This window comes from Orcinus orca, chromosome 5 (assembly GCF_937001465.1).
Source record: "Orcinus orca chromosome 5, mOrcOrc1.1, whole genome shotgun sequence".
Classification (NCBI taxonomy): Eukaryota; Metazoa; Chordata; class Mammalia; order Artiodactyla; family Delphinidae; genus Orcinus; species Orcinus orca.
In genome coordinates, this window is record NC_064563.1 from 62152077 (window position 1) to 62170650 (window position 18574).

An 18574-nucleotide genomic window follows, 5' to 3' on the forward strand; every position below is an offset into this window, starting at 1 on the left:
ATTAATTATGGACTGGATACAATTATCAGTAGAGCAAAGGCTTAGGACCTGGGTGCCCGCTGAAGTTAAAACGGCAAAATAGAAACACCCGGCCAAGGAATCCGGCACATGGTAGGTTTCAGTAAATGTTCGCTTCCTTTCTGTTTCCCTTTTAGAGAACTGGGCCTGGGAAGGCTGTACTGCCTGGATTCCACTTTTCTAAACTCAGTGGACAAACTCAAGCAGGGCGCCTACTGAGAATCAGTAGTTTAGTTCCACAGGGCAAAATACTAAAATTAACCATCGGTGCCTAAAGTTCTGATTCCTTAAGATGATTACCAGGCGGCATTATTGGTTATGTGGTGTAAGTAAAGGAAAAATACGTCAGTCCTTTGTGAGCCCTAAAGTGCTGGCTAGATGAGGTATTACCTTAAGGCGCCCTGTAAGGAAATGTAAAAAGAACTATTTAGACCTTGGTCTGCTTTTGAATACACACACGGAGTGAAGCAGCTATTTGAGGAGATTAATATTCATGTTTAAAAAGTGGCGGGGGCGGGCTTCCCTGGTGGCGCAGTGGTTGAGAGTACTCCTGCTGACGCAGGGGACACAGGTTCGTGCCCCGGTCCGGGAGGATCCCACATGCCACGGAGCGGCTGGGCCCGTGAGCCATGGCCGCTGAGCCTGCCCGTCAGGAGCCTGTGCTCCGCAACGGGAGAGACCACAACAGTGAGAGGCCCGCGTACCGAAAAAAAAAAAAGTGGCGAGGGCATAGGAGACATAAAAATGGTTTGAGTTATGCGAGAGGTGGGAAGAGGAGCCGCAGTTCACCACTAGGTAGACGGAACTTTACTGCTTATAGAGTAACAGTGAAACAGGAAAGAAAGAGGTACAGCTTGATTTCACAGAGAAAAGAGAATCCCACCAAGGTTAAGTGCTGCCTCAGGTGGAAAGAGAGGGCAGTGAAGAGGGAGAGCTTGTCCCCAACTCCACTTGGCTGGCTTCTTGTCGTTCAAATCTCAGCCCAAATGTCAGGTAAGAGAAACCTTTCCTGACCACCTGTAGATGAAGGAGCCCCAGTCACGCTCATACGTTACTTGCCTTGTTCTTCTAGCGCTTTGCATTGCAGCACGTGGCATTCTTATTTGTTAAAGTATCTGTTGAGCTCTCACAGAAATCTAAGCTCTTCAGGGCTTGATTTAATTTCCACTGTCCTGCACTAGAACAGTACCTGTACTTAGTAGGTGCTCAAATATTTGACTGACAAAAATAAAAAGACCCTAAAACAAATATATTTTAATACTTTTATTCTAAAAAAAAAAATCACAAAATCCAGTTGCAGGTTAAATAATATTTTAGTCTTTAAAAATTAACAAAGGAGGAAGATCTTTGTTTTGTATCTAAAAGTGCATTCCTATTTCCAGATAACTTATGCAAAATCATAGGTAGTGATATTCGATAAAAGGACCTTTTAACCAGTAGTACAAATTGGATTCCATTTGACTTGAAGCAATTCTGATCCCCATATCCCATTTTGAAAGATTTCTGAAAAGACCTTGAAGCCACAAAGTTTATTGAAAACATAGTTTAAAATTGCACAAATATACAATTTAATAATGTGAAAAAGGAAGGGCATGCTTCCAATAGTAGTACAAAAATACTACCTTAATCTTGGTACTTTGCAAATTATAAGCCAATGGAGTAAATTAAACACATCAATATAAGAGATTTTTATGGTAGTAATTTTATTTCAGAGAGCAACACAGGGGACTACTAAGATGAAATCTTAATACCCAACAGAGTTGTGCTATGATATATAATATTTCACTAAATACACAGGTATGTTATCATGTAGTATGCCAATAACTTACGCTCCCGCTTCCACTGCCATTAATTTACTATAGGTCACTTAATTTGGATTGGTTTTAATTTAAAAACTCAATGTAAACATTTAAGGTTAAATTTTTTTGTTATCTACTTCAGATTAAAAATGAAATCCCAAGATTTTAAACATTGAGCATAAGGAAGCATCATAGAAGAATTCGTCTCAAATAGTATTTTAGCTTAGATATGCAATATTCATAGATATACAAAATATATAGAAATATCTTTTCTAAATAGTTAATAAATGCTTTTTATAGTTTGTAAAAAGTTTACTAAATTAATCAGATTTTCAACAAATGTAAACAAATTTGGGCAATGAAAATAGAAGAGGGTTTGGGTTAGATGATTAGATGATACGGGGATGGGGAATTGAAAGTAATTAGTAAAATTTAGGTTTGCTATATTTCCTTTACTGCTAACACATTCAATCATGAACATATTTCTCACGTGGCACAATTCTTTTGTGGTATTTTTATATATCTCAGTGAAATACTGAGTGTGTATATTCTTTAGTTCTTTTTGTGTCGTACCATTTCCCTCTCCAAGAAATTCAAAGACAAGACACACACACATTTTATTGGTGAGCAAAGAACTGCCTCATTCTTTTTTTCATCTTATTATTTTGAGTGCAGGTTTCTCAACCTTGAGAACCTTGAGTGCAAGTGTCCCAATGAACCTGTCAGGGTTTTGCTGTGACATTCTACAGTGCTACAAGAGTTCTCTCTTGGAGAGCAGTCCTAAGAAAACAGTTCTGAGATTGAGGATTGGGGCACTTGTTATTTGGGTATGTCTGCAGAGGGTACCGGTAGCAGAAACTTTATTCAAGGCAAGATGGAGAGTTATGTGAAATCTCACACTTTTTTTCTCCTCTTAGCTGTTTAATGCCTCCACACAACGGTCTTGGCTGGGTGCTTGAGGGATTCTGTCTTGGAGCTCATCTGCATGTGTTGGGGTGTAGGGTACGAAGTGGTGACAAAGCTGTTGCTAACTAAAGACACCCCCATTGTCTTACTGAGCTTTGTTCCCTCCATTTCTGGTTTCCTTGTCCTTATTTTTTCCGGAAGCCAGGGCCACAGAAAAGGTCAGTGGGAGGACTTTAGAGTTGGTTCTGAGTGACCGTGAAATCACCTCATCAACTCTGAATTTCAGTGCTTTTAGACGGATTGACCAAGTCAGTTTCTCAAGGGATGTGGCCCAAGTAGCTCACTCACCATACAAATAGGGCCCTGTTGAGGACAGTGGTGTGACAGACACCCCACACACTATGTGACATTTGTGGACATTAAGGCCCCATGTCCACTTTGCCTTATGATGGTTTTCATGTACCTGACGTTACCTTAACCTCCCCACCTTATTTAGAATGTCAGCATTTCTAAATTAGAAAAGCTCGAAATGCACTATTCAGAATTTAGAACCCAGAACTGTGCTGAGGCAATCAACATGATTTTGTTCAGTAGCATTCAGACAGGTGGATTTTGTTTCTATTTTGCATCTGTTGTGCCTCAGCCGGTTTTTAAAAATCGTTTGGATGTCTAAAGACCTGGACTCCTCACAGGATTAGTTTGGCACTGGCTGCAACACTGCATAAACCAGCCATGTGAATCTCAAGGACAGGATATTTAAAAGCAAGTAGAAAAACTAGAACACAAAGTTCATGAACAAGTTCCTTGTTCAGAAGCAAGGAAATATAAGCTAACCTATGAGACTGACTTAATCATGCACTGGGTAAATTTACATTCAGTAAAGTTATTTTGCATGCTTTGGTTAATATCTGAGTAGGCAGATTTGCAAGTGCTAATGCATGCTTTATTTTGGTACGTGAGGTTATATGTTTCATTTTTTAAAAACTGCCTTTTTACAAACCTTATGCCAGAGTTCATCTACAAACCCTCTTAAAAAATATAGAGATCTGTCTACTTCTTAGTTCAAAACAGTTTAATTTCAACCAGTTCTATAAATACTGAAATGATAAGGAAATGGTGCAGTAAAATCTGGCGAGGGAATACATTTGAAATTATTTTTACAAAGTTGAAATCATGCATTGCATGTGTAATAATTTCTAAAACAGAAGGCCTCAGAAAGATGGCACACAAATTAAGCCTTCAGAATACCCTGTTACTAGAATGCTTCTAGAAGCATTTCAAGAAATAAAACAACCACCACCACCACAACTAACTTATTACAGTCCAGTCGATTCAGGGACAAATGAGGAAGGGACACAAAACAACCATCTTGCTTTTTCTCTCTATTCCCAAGGAGCTCACAGACAAACAATGTGTATGGTACAGAGTTTGGGAGCTCCTGTTATAAGTAGGACTAGCTACAGTTGTATTCAAGTCTTGCTTGTATAGCACAAATACACTAGAAAGATTTACATGATATTAATGTCTAGACATGGTGCTAAGATTTAACATAATAGTTCCTTCAAAGAAAAGAATGAGGCAAGTGGCAGAAACCTCTGAAAGTGAGTGGGTACTGGACATTCCAACCCAGTTAAGTATCACAAATTTGCCATTCTAGTTGAAACACAGATCAACTGAGAAAGCACAGCTCATAGTTTTCTACTAACGTTTCCTGGTGGATAAGATCTGCCTTTCTTTCAAGGAGTCATCGGGAGTGAGCTTGGGAGAAAGCAAAGGGAATGATGACTCAATATGATTGGCCCAGTAAGTGGATACCTTATTTCTCCTTTTCCCTAACCCTCCTCCACCTCACTGTGAAGGTACAGGAGCACATAGAAATAGCTCACTAGACACAGTTATATTTTGAAATTCAGCAATGATCACTGGCCTTCTCTGCATTTTCATCCCAGTGACTAGTGAAATTGGTCCTCAAAAGTCACGTTTATGAAATTGAGTGGTCATTCTAGTAAAGTGTTACCATCCTCTAAGAGCTCTTAGGCTATTTATTACTCAGTAGCACAAAAGATACTCAATGCCTTCCCAGAATGCCCCAGAAGGTAACCCAAAACACCCTACCTACCCTTTCAAATGGAAAGAGTAATTTAAATGACAATTTCACACCATGGAGATAAGATGCCAGAAAACAGTGCTGCCTTAAAAAATGTGTCACAGTTAAAAAAAAAAGTATACAATAAAGACTGTTCTAAAATCTTGCTACTTTATTTTTGGTGGTGCCCTGATTTCTATAAACTTTCATGTGCTTTCTAGTAACTGTTTTTATTAAATTTTGTTTAAAAGTCTCACTGTATAAATGAATTTATTTACAAAACAGAAACAGACCCAGATTTTGAGAACTTAGGGTTACCAACAGGGAAACATGGCAGGAGGGATAAATTAGGAGCTTGGGATTAAAATACACACACTACTATACATAAAATAGATACCCAACAAGGACCTACTGTATAGCACAGGGAGCTCTACTCAATGTTCTGTAATAAGCTATATGAGAAAAGAATCTGAAAAAGAAAGAATATATGTATAACTGAATCACTGTGCTGTACACCTGAAACTAACACAACATTGTAAATCAACTATACTCCAATAAAATTAATAAAATAAAAATCAAAAAAGTATTATTGAAGGAAAGGTATCCCATGCTCTTGGATTAGAAGAATTAATATTGTTAAAATTGCCATATTACCCAAAGCAATCTACAAATTTAATGTGATCCCTATGTAATTACCCATGATATTTTTCACAGAACTAGAACAAATAATCCTAAAATGTATATGGATCTGTAAAAGACCCAGAGTTGCCAAAGCAATACTGAGGAAAAAGAACAAAGCAGGAGGCATAACCCTCCCACACTTCAGACAATATTACAAAGCTACAGTAATCAAAACATCATGGTATTGGCACAAAAACAGACATAGAGATCAATGGAACAGAATAGAGAGCCCAGAAATAAACCCACACACTTACGGTCAATTAATCTTTGACAAAGGAGGCAAGAATATAAAATGGAAAAAAGACAGTCTCTTCAACCAGTGGTGCTGGGAAAGTTGGACAGCCACATGTAAATAAATGAAGTTAGAACACACCTTCTCACCATGCACAAAAATAAACTCAAAATGGCTTATAGACAAATATAAGGTGTGACACCATAAAACTCCTAGAAGAGAACATAGGCAATACATTCTCTAACATAAATCGTACCAATGTTTTCTTAGGTCCGTCTCCCAAAGCAATAGAAATAAAATAAACAAATAGGACCTAATCAAACTTATAAGTTGTTGCACAGCAAAGGAAATCATAAGCAAAGCAAAAAGACAACCTACACACTAGGAGAAAATATTTGCAAGTGATGTGACCAGCAAGGTCTTAATTTCCAAAATGTACAAACAGATCATACAACTCAACAACAAATGAAACATCCCAATCCAACAATGGGCAGAAGACCTAAATAGACATTTCTCCAAAGAAGACATCCAGATGACCAACAGGCACATGAAAAGATGCTCAACATCAATAATTATTAGAGAAATGCAAATCAAAACTATAATGAGGTACCACTTCACACTGGTCAGAATGGCCATCACTGAAAAATCTACAAATAACAAATGCTGGAGAGGGTGTGGAGAAAAGGGAACCCTCTTGCACTGCTGGTGGGAATGTAAGTTGGTGCAGCCACTATGGAGAACAGTATGGAGGTTCCTCAAAAAACTAAAAACAGAGTTACCATATGATCCAGCAATCCCACTCCTGGGCATATACCCAGAGAAGACTATAATCCAAAAAGATACATGCACCCCTATGTTCATAGCAGCACTATTCACAATAGCCAAGACATGGAAACAACCTAAATGTCCATATAAAGAAGATGTGTTACATGTATACAGTGGAATACTACTCAGCCATAAAAAAAGAACGAAATAATGCCATTTGCAGCAACATGGATGGACATAGAGATTATCATACAAAGTGAAGTAAATCAGAGAAAGACAAATACCATATGATATCAGTTATATGTGGAATTTAAAATATGACACAAGGGGAGGAAGGGATAGTTAGGGAGTTTGGGATTGACATGTACACACTACTGTATTTAAAATGGATAACCAGCAAGGGCTTACTGTATAGCACAGGGAACTCTGTTCAATATTATATAACAACCTAAATGGGAAAAGAATTTGAAAAAAAAGATACATGTGCTTGTATAACTGAATCACTTGCTGTACACTGAAACTATCACAATATTGTTAATCAACTATACTCCAATATAAAATAGAAAGTAAAAAAAACCGGAAAAAAGATACAAATCAAAAGAGAAACAGACAGAGATCAGACTTGTGGTTGCAAAGCAAGGTGGTGGGAGAGGGATGAATTAGGAGTTTGGGGTTAGCAGATGCAAACTATTATATGTAGAATGGATAAACAACAAGGTCCTACTGTATAACACAGGGAACTATATTCAATACCCCGTGATAAACGATAATGGCAAAGGATATAAAGAATGTATACATATGTATAACAATCACTTTGCTGTACAGGAGAAACTAACAGATCATTGTAAACCAACTATACGTCAATTAAAAAAAGAGTATTGGAAAACTCCTTGGGCAACAATTCTGCGCTTCTTGACAGGTTAACAGCCTATGAAAATCTTGGTTCTGACTTACACAGGTGTCTTGCAGAAAATCTTACTGAATGCTCTGCACATGATCCAATTATGACGGGAATGGAAGGTTGTCTCCTCTAACGCAACTCTTTGGAGCTCGAAGTTACTTTGTATTCCAAAAGCAAAATAAAACTTGGGCAGCAAAATTTGCCACCACTTAGCAACAATCAAATCAAAACATCCCACATTTACCCTACTGTCAGTCTTTAAATTGTTACTGATCTCATGTAGGTAGTGCCAGCAAGGCTAAGAAAACAGCCTATCGTTATTGCAAAATTCAGTGACTGCTGAAAGTATACAATGACACCATAAATAGAACACGTGTGAAGTTTGCTCCTAATGGACTATGATGGATGCACGTCAGCTGGCCAGCCAGTGAATGCACAGGGATTGGGAGGAAGAACATGCACAGAATGGATGCTATTCTATCGGGGATATTCAAGCAGGCAGCTGTCATGGGTTGGAGACTGGGCCCCAAGAGTCCTTCCCCAGATTGAGTTTCTAAGATGCTAAAATTCTAAAGGATACCATTTATTCTTTAGAAAATATTGTTGAGTTTTATCTTGCTTCTCAGACTTCAGTGAAGGAGGCCAAGCCTGGGTTGTGATTCCTGCCCAGCAGTGAATGCCTTAATGCCCTGCCTCCTGCTGGCCAGCTGGAGGCATCACCTAGCCCAGGTGGGCTTTGACATGAAGATAAATGCCTGGCACCACCATAGTGCCCTCAACTCTTTGTCTTTATGAACTAGAATAGGTTATGATGTATGGAAGCCTCAAGTGGTTTCATGTGTCCCTGGGATCCCTTCCTACCCACCGAGACTTCCAACCTAACGGAAGAGAGGATTTCTGCCTGTACCTGGAGTTCAATGTCTCAGCATGTATATACATTTCCTCTCCCCTCTCCCAGTAGAAGCTAACTCCCCAGTCAATTATACTCTTGACCCAAATGCTGTTTTGCAGGGTAACTATAATCACGAATGTAACCAGCTATTACTAACCAAAGAATATGAAGAAAATGTTGGGATCAGATTGCTTTGGGGAAGATTCTGGAAGAAGGAAGGAGACACAATAAAGAAGAATGGGACAACTTCCCAGGATAAATTACTAGAATTGGACCATCAGTGAAATTATATTTTGGTTACCATTTTGCAAACAATTTTTCTAATTCTTTAAAAAAATGGTGTCTTTCCAACTAATCACCAAACTCCCAACAGGCACAAAACGCTCTGAAGAACTGAGTGGAATATAACCAATTAAACATCACCACCAGGAGAAAATTCCTGATGATTGACAAATGTTCAAAGTGAACGCCAGGCATGCATCTTTCATATTAAACCACTGACATTCAGTGAGGTTCAGCTAGAAAATATTGATCTTCTATCACTTAGAATGCAAAAGGGTGAGCAGTGCAGATTATTATGGAACTAAGAAAACACATAATTTTAAGGAAAAGATGTATTTATCACTTTTAAATACTATTTAAAATGTTAACAATTTAAAAGGAATATTAACTGTGCAGAGCAGTTAGAAAGCAAGGAAAATACGACATTTAAGCAAGTTAATGTTAACTCAGTAGAAATCCCAATATCATCAAACTTTCTTCCTGCACAGAATTTGTGAAGAGGTACTACCTTATCTCTTGCTTAAGTTCATACAGTCCCAGAAAAGCATGTGAATAAGATCTGTGTTTGACATACTACACCCCATGTCATATCTGCTTTAAGAAAAACGTTCCTTCAAAACCCTACGCTATGAAAAACTATTTTCAGGAATTGTTATTTGGTCCGTTGATCAAACAAGGCTGAGTTCTCTAATCTTTTACCTCCAGGTTAAAAATTGGAGCAACAAAACAAAACTCCAGCAAGGCAAAAATATTAAAGTGCATATATACAATCCCAGAAAAGTTTTGATTGGGAAGAGCAAAAATTTCTAGTGCAAAAACTGCTTTTGCCAGCAAAGCTCGCTCTCTGGAATCAAAGGGCAACAATAAAAGTTAAAATTGGAACAGGTTTAAGCAATGCGTCTCTTCAGTCAAGAGTTAATATATGTGCATGCACCTTGGCCCAAACTATGTTCAATCTGGTAAAAGGGGGAATTTCAGGGGACAGTTCAGAAACACAATTCCCTGATCCAAGGCAGTGCTTTCTCCAGGTGTCCCATGAGCAAGTTCCTTAGATGTGTCATCAGCTGCAAGTGGGGACAAAACCCCAAAGAACTTGCAATATGCTTGCAGCTTCTGAAGAGTATTCACACAGTTACTTAATCTTGGTTTGTGTCTATCAATTCTTCTTCTGAGCCCGACCTTGACTATATAATGTTTTGTGCTTTTGGATCTGAACAGAGACTGGGCATTGTCTGTAGGAATTCCCTTGGGTTATATCACCATAGCCTTTTGAACATCCATTTTATCCTTTTTGGAATTCATAATGAAATAGTTTTGCATTTCTCAGTACAATTACACAGATCAGGGATTCTTTTTATCTTTTTCTTTTCCATCAAGGATCCAAGTTGAAAGCTCTCAGGAGGACATCCAGGTCACCGAGATTAGCTGCCTGGAAGAGTTCCGGTTGGTCCATCAGAGAAAGGGCAATTCTGAGGGCAGCCCAGATATTCCCAGAGATTGCAGGATGAGGAACTTGCTGTTGATTCCTGCTCTTTCTTTGCAAACTGAGGGCAGTGAGAAAATTGCTGACCGCTTCTCTAAGAGGGTAGAAAAACAGGCATTTAAAAATGCAACAGATTTCAGAGTTAGCAAACTTAGAAATAAATGAATTAAGTTATCTTAGTCTAAAAATCCTAAATCACCTCTCTGGTGTTTTGGATCATCAGGTGAACAACTTTCTGATTCTCTCATTATTCCTCTGTGAAAAGTCATTGTTAAATATAGTGAAGTCAGAAAAAAGGAAAGCAAACTTTATTTTAGGTATGTCATGTGGGACAGGAAGAATAATAGCAAAACCATTGCTAACTCATTAATGCATTTGATTTTCCCCTACTCCAGGAATGATTTGAAGACTTAATACATCTGCAGATGTGATTTATATAACCAGAGGAGGCATCTGGCCTTACTCAGAAACGAAGTAGCTTAACTTTTCTCATTAGTTTAAGTTTTCTCAAAGTAGGAGGCAGCCGGGCTGAGTTGAGTTTATCATCAAAGCAGCTGGACTTGGATCCCAGTTGTTTAGCCTTAGGCATATTTCTTCTCCAAGCCTCAGTTGCCCCAGCTGTATTACAGGGAGAATAAAAGTCATTTTAAAGCCTTGCTGTGAGGTGCAGCTGAATCATTTATGTGAAAGCTCCTATCATTAAGTTAGGTCAATAGTTCTTCACATGGTCTGGGGAACTCTGGGGATCAGTGAGGTCAAAATTATTTTTATAATAATACTGAGATGTCATTTTACCATTTCACTCTCATTTTCTCATGAATATACAATGGAATTTTCCAGTGACTATATGATGTGTGATATCCCAATAGATTGAATGCATAAGCAGAGGTGAGAATGTGTCTTCTATAAGCAAGATATTAAAGAAATTTGTAAAAATGATAAAAGAATGTCACTCTTTTCACTAAACTGTTTTGGAGAATAATTTTTTTAATAAAATATATAATTCATGTTAACATGTAATTAGTTTATTTTTAAATGAATCTCAAACTTTTCTCTGTTTCTAATATGGTAAATATTGATAGGTGTAACCCACATAACAAAAGCCCCTCGAGGTTCTCAATAATTGTTAAAAGTGGAAAGGGGTCCCAAGAATACAAAGTTTGTGACCCACTGAGTCAGATGCTGTCCAGAGGCCTAGCTCTCGTGGTCCATTACCGTGCTCTGTTGCTTGTGTGCCCGGTGTACCTGCCGGGACTGCCCCCTTCAGCTTTCCTGTCACCTAGGAACGTGTAATATGTATCTGACAAACTTGTCTTTGCTAAGAATGACGCCTCTTTCACTTGTATCTTCTGTACTCTTCTTAAAAGCTTTTCACATACTTGATCTCATTTAATTCTATGAGGTAGTCACTGTTTAGCATCTGGTAAGAAACCATAAAGAAAGCGAGGCTGGATTTCTGATTCCAATGCACACGATCCAGGCATTTGCTCATCTATATTGTTAGATCTGCCCAGAAGTAAAGGGCAGTTGGGGAATGGTTGCGCTGTAGGTAGCAACCTGGGTAATGGAAGGGAGTGTTCTCATCAGCCCTCTTCTGGGTTTCTTGTAATCAAGGAAGAGAAGAGGATTGATAGCAGATGCACACGGAGAGTTTACTTTGGAGGCCCTTTCTGGCTTCCTCGGCACAGGAAGGCAGCTCGAATGACAGTGACTCCAATTCCTCTCATCATCCTAGGCCTGTAAGAACTCTGGGGAAGGAAGATGCTGGAAGGCCCTCCTGCATGCCCTCCCGCACAGGCTGCTCCTGCCCCGATGTGTGGCACTGGTCTCCGAGGGCCGTGGAGAGTAACAGAATAGTCGAACCTGTTAGCCTCGTCAAGCAACTCCAGGTTTTCTCACGAAGATAGTCTAAACCTTTTCCCCAGCTTGAGAACTCAAGAAGCCTTTGAGGGGACTCAGAAGACTACGTGTACAAGTGGGAATAGTTTTCAAATGCTACACACATATATGTATGAATAAGTTTAAATTGTTTTAAATGTTATGTCACGATTAATAAAAAGCACATTCATTTAAAAGTATTCTTCATTTTATAGTAGCTCTCCCTCATTATACTAATACTAAAAACATCACATATCAAATGGGATGAGATTTCTGTTTTTAATTAAAAAGGGGTCCTCACTTTTGAAAAGGTTAAGATTTTTTTGTCTAAGTTCTACTTTGAAGTTCCTCCTGACAAAAGGGTAGCATTTTAAGCTCCACCCAGGTTTCACGCCAATTTCCTCTCCTTATTTCAATTGTATACAGTAGGAGGAGAGGGCTCGCCTTTGACTCTGTACAGAACGTGTGAGATGACAAATAGCGCATGTTATAGCTACATACACAGACACCTGCGGTTCTTGAGGGAGAAGCCCCAAGACTGGTGGATACCAACTCCTGGCTTTCTTCTGGGCCACATCTCTATTGAGGGTTGTTATTTCCTAAGCACCCACTTATACCGCAAGTGAAACTTATTTTCAGAATGCATTTAAGGCTTATGTCTCTCTTGATGGCCTTTTTTCTCAGGAAACAATGCAAGATGTTTATTACTTCACAAAATTTCCCATATTCTACATGACAATAAAAGACCCACACATTTTAGCCAAAACACTTTGCTATTCCAAAGTATCTATCTGATTCAAGTGGACAGACTTAGCAAACAAGAATACAGGATGCACAGTTAAATTTGAATTTCAGATAAACAATGAATAATTTTCAGTATAAGTACATCCCATGCAATATTTGGGAAATACTTATCTTAAAAACATATTTGGTATTTATCTGAAATTCAAATTTAGCTGGGCATTCTGCATTTTATCTGGCAACCCTAAAATTGACTTGCTCTTATACAGGAGACTTTCTGCTTGAGATAAAAAATTCACACCTCAACAAAGTTTGTCCATTTCTACCTATTATGGATTTTCATGGCCTCCTGCAAATAGTTGCCCTACTGAGTCTTACATCTGTGAATGTCAAGAAAATATTTTATTGGCCCCTCAAGTATTTTTTTCTACACTAAGGAGTTACAATTAAAACTCATCCTAAAGCTTTAGAAAATTTACATGCTAAAGGAGGCCTTTCTAAAGCTTAATGTGTAAACCAATGAAATTAGAACACTCACTCCCTCATACCATACACAAAAATAAAAAACTCAAAATGGCTTAAGGACTTAAATATAAGATATGACACCATAAAACTCCTACAAGAGAACATAGGCAAAACATTCTCTGACATAAATTGTACCAATGTTTTCTTAGGTCAGTCTCCCAAGGCAAAAGAAATAAAAGCAAAAATAAACAAATGGGGCCTAATCAAACTTACAAGCTTTTGTACAGCAAAGGAACCATCAACAAAACGAAAAGACAACCTACGGAACGGGAGGAAATGTTTGCAAATGATGCAACCGACAAGGGATTAATCTTCAAAATATACAAACAGCTCATACAGCTCAATAGCAAAAAACCATACAACCTAATCAAAAAATGGGCAGAAAACCTAAACAGACGTTTCTCCAAAGACGACATACAGATGGCCAACAGGCACATGAAAAGATGCTCAACATCGCTAATTATTAGAGAAATGCAAATCAAAACTATAATCACACCGGTCAGAATGGCCATCATCAAAAAGTCTACAAATAATAGGGACTTCTCTGGTGGCACAGTGGTTAAGAATCCGCCTGCCAGTGCAGGGGACATGGGTTCGAGCCCCGGTCTGGGAAGATCCCACATGCAGCCAAGCAACTAAGCCCGTGCGCCACAACTACTGAGCCTGCGCTCTAGAGCCCGCCAGCCACAACTACTGAGCCCATGTGCCACAACTACTGAAGCCCATGCGCCTAGAGCCCATGCTTCTCAACAGGAGAAGCCACCACAATGAGAAGCCCGCGCACCACAACGAAGTAGCCCCCACTCACTGCAACTAGAGAAAGCCCACGCGCAGCAACGAAGACCCAATGACCCAACACAGCCAAAAATAAATAAATAAATTTATTAAAAGAAAAAGTCTACAAATACAAATGCTGGAGAGGGTGTGGAGAAAAGCAAGTCCTTGTACACTGTTGGTGGGAATGTAAACTGGTGCAGCCACTATGGAAAACAGTATGGAGTTTCCTTTAAAAACTAAAAATAGAGCTACTGTATGATCCAGCAATCCCACTCCTGGGCATATATCTGGAAAAGATGAAAACTAATTTGAAAAGATACATGCATCCCATTGTTAATAGCAGCACTATTTACAATAGCCAAGACATGGAAACAACCTAAATGTCCATTGACAGACGAATGGATAAAGAAGATGTGGTGTGGTATACACACACACACACACACACACACACACGCACATACACAATGGAATATTACTCAGCCATAAATAAAAAAGAACGAAATAGTGCCATTTGCAGCAACATGGATGGACCTAGAGATTATCATACTAAGTAAAGTAAGTCAGTCAGAGAAAGACAAATATATGATATCACTTATTTATGGAATCTAAAAAAATGATACAAATGAACTTACTTACCAAACAGAAACTGACTCACAAGACACAGAAGACAAACTTATGGCTACCAAAAGGGAAACGTGGGGGAGAGATAAATTAGGAGTTTGGGATTAATAGATACACACTCTATATAAAATAAACAACAAGGATTTACTGTACAGCACAGGGAACTATATTCAATATCTTGTAATAAACTATAATGGAAAAGAATCTGAAAAAATATATGTCTGAATTACTTTGCTGTACACTAGAAACTAACACAACATTGTAAATCAACTATACTTCGATTTTGTTTTAAAAAGGCCTCCTTTAGTGAACTCAATATGTCTATGTGTACATATGTATTTATTTACATCTCTCCTTGCTCCAAAAGAAGGGCCTAAGGTGTCATAAAGTACATAAGAACCAACCTAGTCAGTGAATAAAGGCAGTAAAGATAAAATCAGGTTAGGGAAATCAGAGCCAGGAATGAAGCTAGTATATGGAACGGACAGCACAGATTTGACTCCGGCCCTTTGTGGAGCTGTGGTAAAGAGGGCCTCTGCAGTGGCACATTTCACAACATCCACAAAATAAAACAAACCTGCTGCTCAGGAATCACTCAGCTATTCTTGGTTTTGACCTAAGATCCTCATAGAAGACAGAGTGTAATCCAGTGACTAATGTTCTCTCTAAGATCCTTTGAGTATAAATGCAGCAACTAGTTTCTAAAGCTTCAATATTTGCCAGTGGCACAATGCTCTAACGCAATTCAGAGACAGCAATTCTTCAGATGTCAAAAGACTGCAATCCAGTTATGCAGCTCTCTCATGACTTATCTAAATAATAATAATCATGATGATGATGGCAATGGTAACACTCATAATAATAGTGCCTACTAGGTATTGAGCATCTGCTCTGTGCTAGGCAATTACATTTAACCTGCACAATAATCCTGCAAGGGGGATTCCCCGGTGGCACAGTGGTTAAGAATCCACCTGCCAATGCAGGGGACACGGGTTCGAGCCCTGGTCCGGGAAGATCCCGCATGCCGCGGAGCAACTAAGCCTGTGTGCCACAACTACTGAGCTTGCGCTCTAGAGCCTTCGAGCCACAGCTACTGAAGCCCACGTGCCTAGAGCCCATGCTCCGCAACAAGAGAAGCCCGCGCACCGCAACAAAGAGTAGCCCCCGCTCGCGGCAACTAGAGAAAGCCCATGCACAGCAACGAAGACCCAGTGCAGACAAAAATAAATAAATAAATAAATTTACTAAAAAAAAAAAAAATAATCCTGCAAGATAGATACTATTACCTCTTTGTTTTTATGAAAGTGAAGAAATTGAGGCTCAAAGTTATATGCTCAGAGTTATAAAACCAGTAAATGGCAGAGCTATGATTTGAACCCAAGTCTGTCTGATCCTAAGAGCCTGGCTCTTTCTGAGAATGAGAAAGGGTTTACATTTTTTGTGGAGTTTAAAACTAACATTAATTTCTCTTTTTTTTTTCCAATTATGAAAGTAATACCTGGTTTAGAAAATAGAAAAAAATAGGAAAAGAAAGAAGAAAAAAAATCACCCAAACTTTTGGTCATTTATGGTCCGTGTTGATGGGGAACAGACAGAGGATATAGACCTGAATGATAATGAGGAGGTCAAGAGAGGAGAGAAAGACATTTCAAACTCTAAACCCACCATTTAAAAATCTGTTCCTTTTTCTTTTAATAACTAACTTTACTGGTAAATTAGGTTTAGAACAGCGGTCCCCCACCTTTTTGGCACCAGGGACCAGCTCCGTAGAAGACAATTTTTCCACAGCCGGGGGTGGGGAGATGGCAGTGACACGGGCGGTGACGCAGGTGGTGACGCGGGTGATGGGGGCAGCAGATGAAGCTTCGCTCTCGCTCACCCACCACACACCTCCTGCTGTGTGGCCCGGTTCCTTACAGGCTGCGGACCCATACTGGTCTGCGGCCCGGGGGTTGGGGACCCCTGGTTTAGAAAACCTGAATTCTTGGTTGTGCTTTGCCAAAAACTGGCCTTGAGACCCTCTTGAGTCATTCTGCTGGGTTCCCTCGTTCCCACCCCGCCATGGTTCTTTTCTTCCTTACCTGGGAAATGAAGGGTTGAACTGCTCATGTTTCTCAGAGTTGCCCTTGGGGGTGTTAAAAACGCAGATGACTTATCCTAAGCCCCAATCAATCAAAATCTCTGGGAGAGGGGCCTGGGAATGTACATTTCACAAGATGCCCCAATGATGGATCTGAAGGTTTGAAACTTACTCTTAACAAGAGGAGATTACAAAAGGAGGTATTTTTACTGGGAAACAACCTTTCAGATTATTTAACCTCAGCCCTGAGCGTGGCTCTTGGTTGTTAGCCTGCTGCCGTACTTTACCTGTAGGCGCCCAGGTTGATGCAGCTTATCCCCAGGTTGTATCTGGACCGGATGAAGCCTGGCTGAATCTCCAGCGCTCGTGTGTACGCCTCCACGGCTTCCTCGCTGCGGTCTCCATTTGCCAAGGTCGCCCCGAGGCGGTTCCATAATGAATAGTCCTGATGACAAAATTAGAGCTCTCTAACAACCCCTAGAAGCCACAATGACAGAGTATTCCCCTGTTCCCTGCTGAAAGATGATGGCTAAAACTGTATCCAATGCTCATGGACAAGGGCCATGACAGGTGAATTACTCAAAAATCTTTATGGACAACCCTCTGAAATGACTTTCATTCATCAAAGAGCAGCTACTATTTGATGCTGTCAGGCAAATCATGTTTCTATTTTAGGTATCTAAGTATTAACAGCCACTGTAGCATATCAGTACTGATCACTTTAAACCATTGGATGCAGGGAAATAAAGTACAGCAGAAATGCACAAAACGTAGCCTGTGAAAACTTATTTTTAACAGAGAATCTTATGGTTTCTTGCTGTGCACTTACCTCTGGCCGAACAGTTAAGGCAGCATTAAATGCATCTATTGCTCTATTAAATTCTCCCCTCAGGTGGAACAGTACCCCCAGACCTGTCTGTAGGTCTGGGTCGATCATATCTCCATTTTGGTGGGCAGCTTCTAGATATAATTCCTTCACTCCTTCCAGAACAGAGCTACAAGGGAAACAAGTTAGATTTGTAATCCAAATAGTCTGACCATAAGTGACTTACTAGTATGTTTGCTGTTTCAGGGGAACAGACTGGAAAAATCTTGCTTAAAATATCTTAGCTTAATGAGAGGACTATTAATATTGTAGGTTAAAAAATACCTGCTGATTTTCACGAAATATGTTGTTGTACACAGATAAGACTGTGCTAAGTAAGGTCTTGATGAGGAGAGTTCCATGGACCCTATGATGACAATGTAGAAAACCCCAGGGCTAAGTTTACCAAGGCTTGAGTGAGAATTTAACATCATGATTTATTGCTGATAGAAACAAAATTCCCAGAAGAAAGGACTTTCCTTTTTCCCCACACCTAATTCTCAGGCTTTACAAAACTTGGCACATTGGTATTTATTATAACTTATTTTAGGTTAATTATATGTCCAGAGCATTTGGCTTTGAAATACGGTGCTCAGATAAACGTCTGGGAGTGTCCACAATGTAGGTCATTTGCCCAAAGTTTGGCTCTGGTCTCGGCATCAATCTTTGTGGTCAGTGCTGCTCTTCCAGCAGAATGCTGTCCTACAAACCATCCTGAAATGGGTGGTGGTGGGGACCGAGGCTCATTAGTTGCCCTGAAGGTGATTGTGTACACGGATGTAATTTAATGAGAAGGATACCTATCAACGGGAGACTTTGACATCCGCCGGGTGAGGCCTGGAGACCCCTTCTTGCTCTTCACAAGGTATTTGTACTTTGGATTTTGCTTAATCCAATTTTTTAAAGCTTCACAGGCATCCTGCTGATGTCCGGTGTTAGTGTAACTCACAGCCAAAGCCATCAAAGCTTTCAAGTTGTTGGGCTGCAATTCTAAGCACCTGAAAGAAGGCAAAATAAAAGCCAATTTCAGATTTTTTTTTGG

At 39.5% G+C, this 18574-nt stretch overlaps 1 protein-coding gene across 10 annotated transcripts in view; it reads right to left on the reverse strand.

The window, feature by feature from the left end:
- Positions 1–1266: 1266 nt before the first annotated feature.
- The window catches only part of PEX5L (peroxisomal biogenesis factor 5 like), a 254902-nt gene continuing 237594 nt past the window's right edge, over positions 1267–18574 (reverse strand). For all 10 annotated transcript variants that reach the window (XM_049710654.1, XM_049710653.1, XM_004270504.2 and 7 more), the window contains 4 exons: positions 18333–18530; positions 17497–17662; positions 16955–17112; positions 1267–10139 (listed from right to left, as the gene is read on the reverse strand). In XM_049710654.1, the coding sequence (XP_049566611.1) occupies positions 9935–10139; positions 16955–17112; positions 17497–17662; positions 18333–18530 (727 nt within the window). In that variant the 3' untranslated portion in view covers positions 1267–9934. The remainder of the gene's footprint in view (positions 10140–16954; positions 17113–17496; positions 17663–18332; positions 18531–18574) is intronic.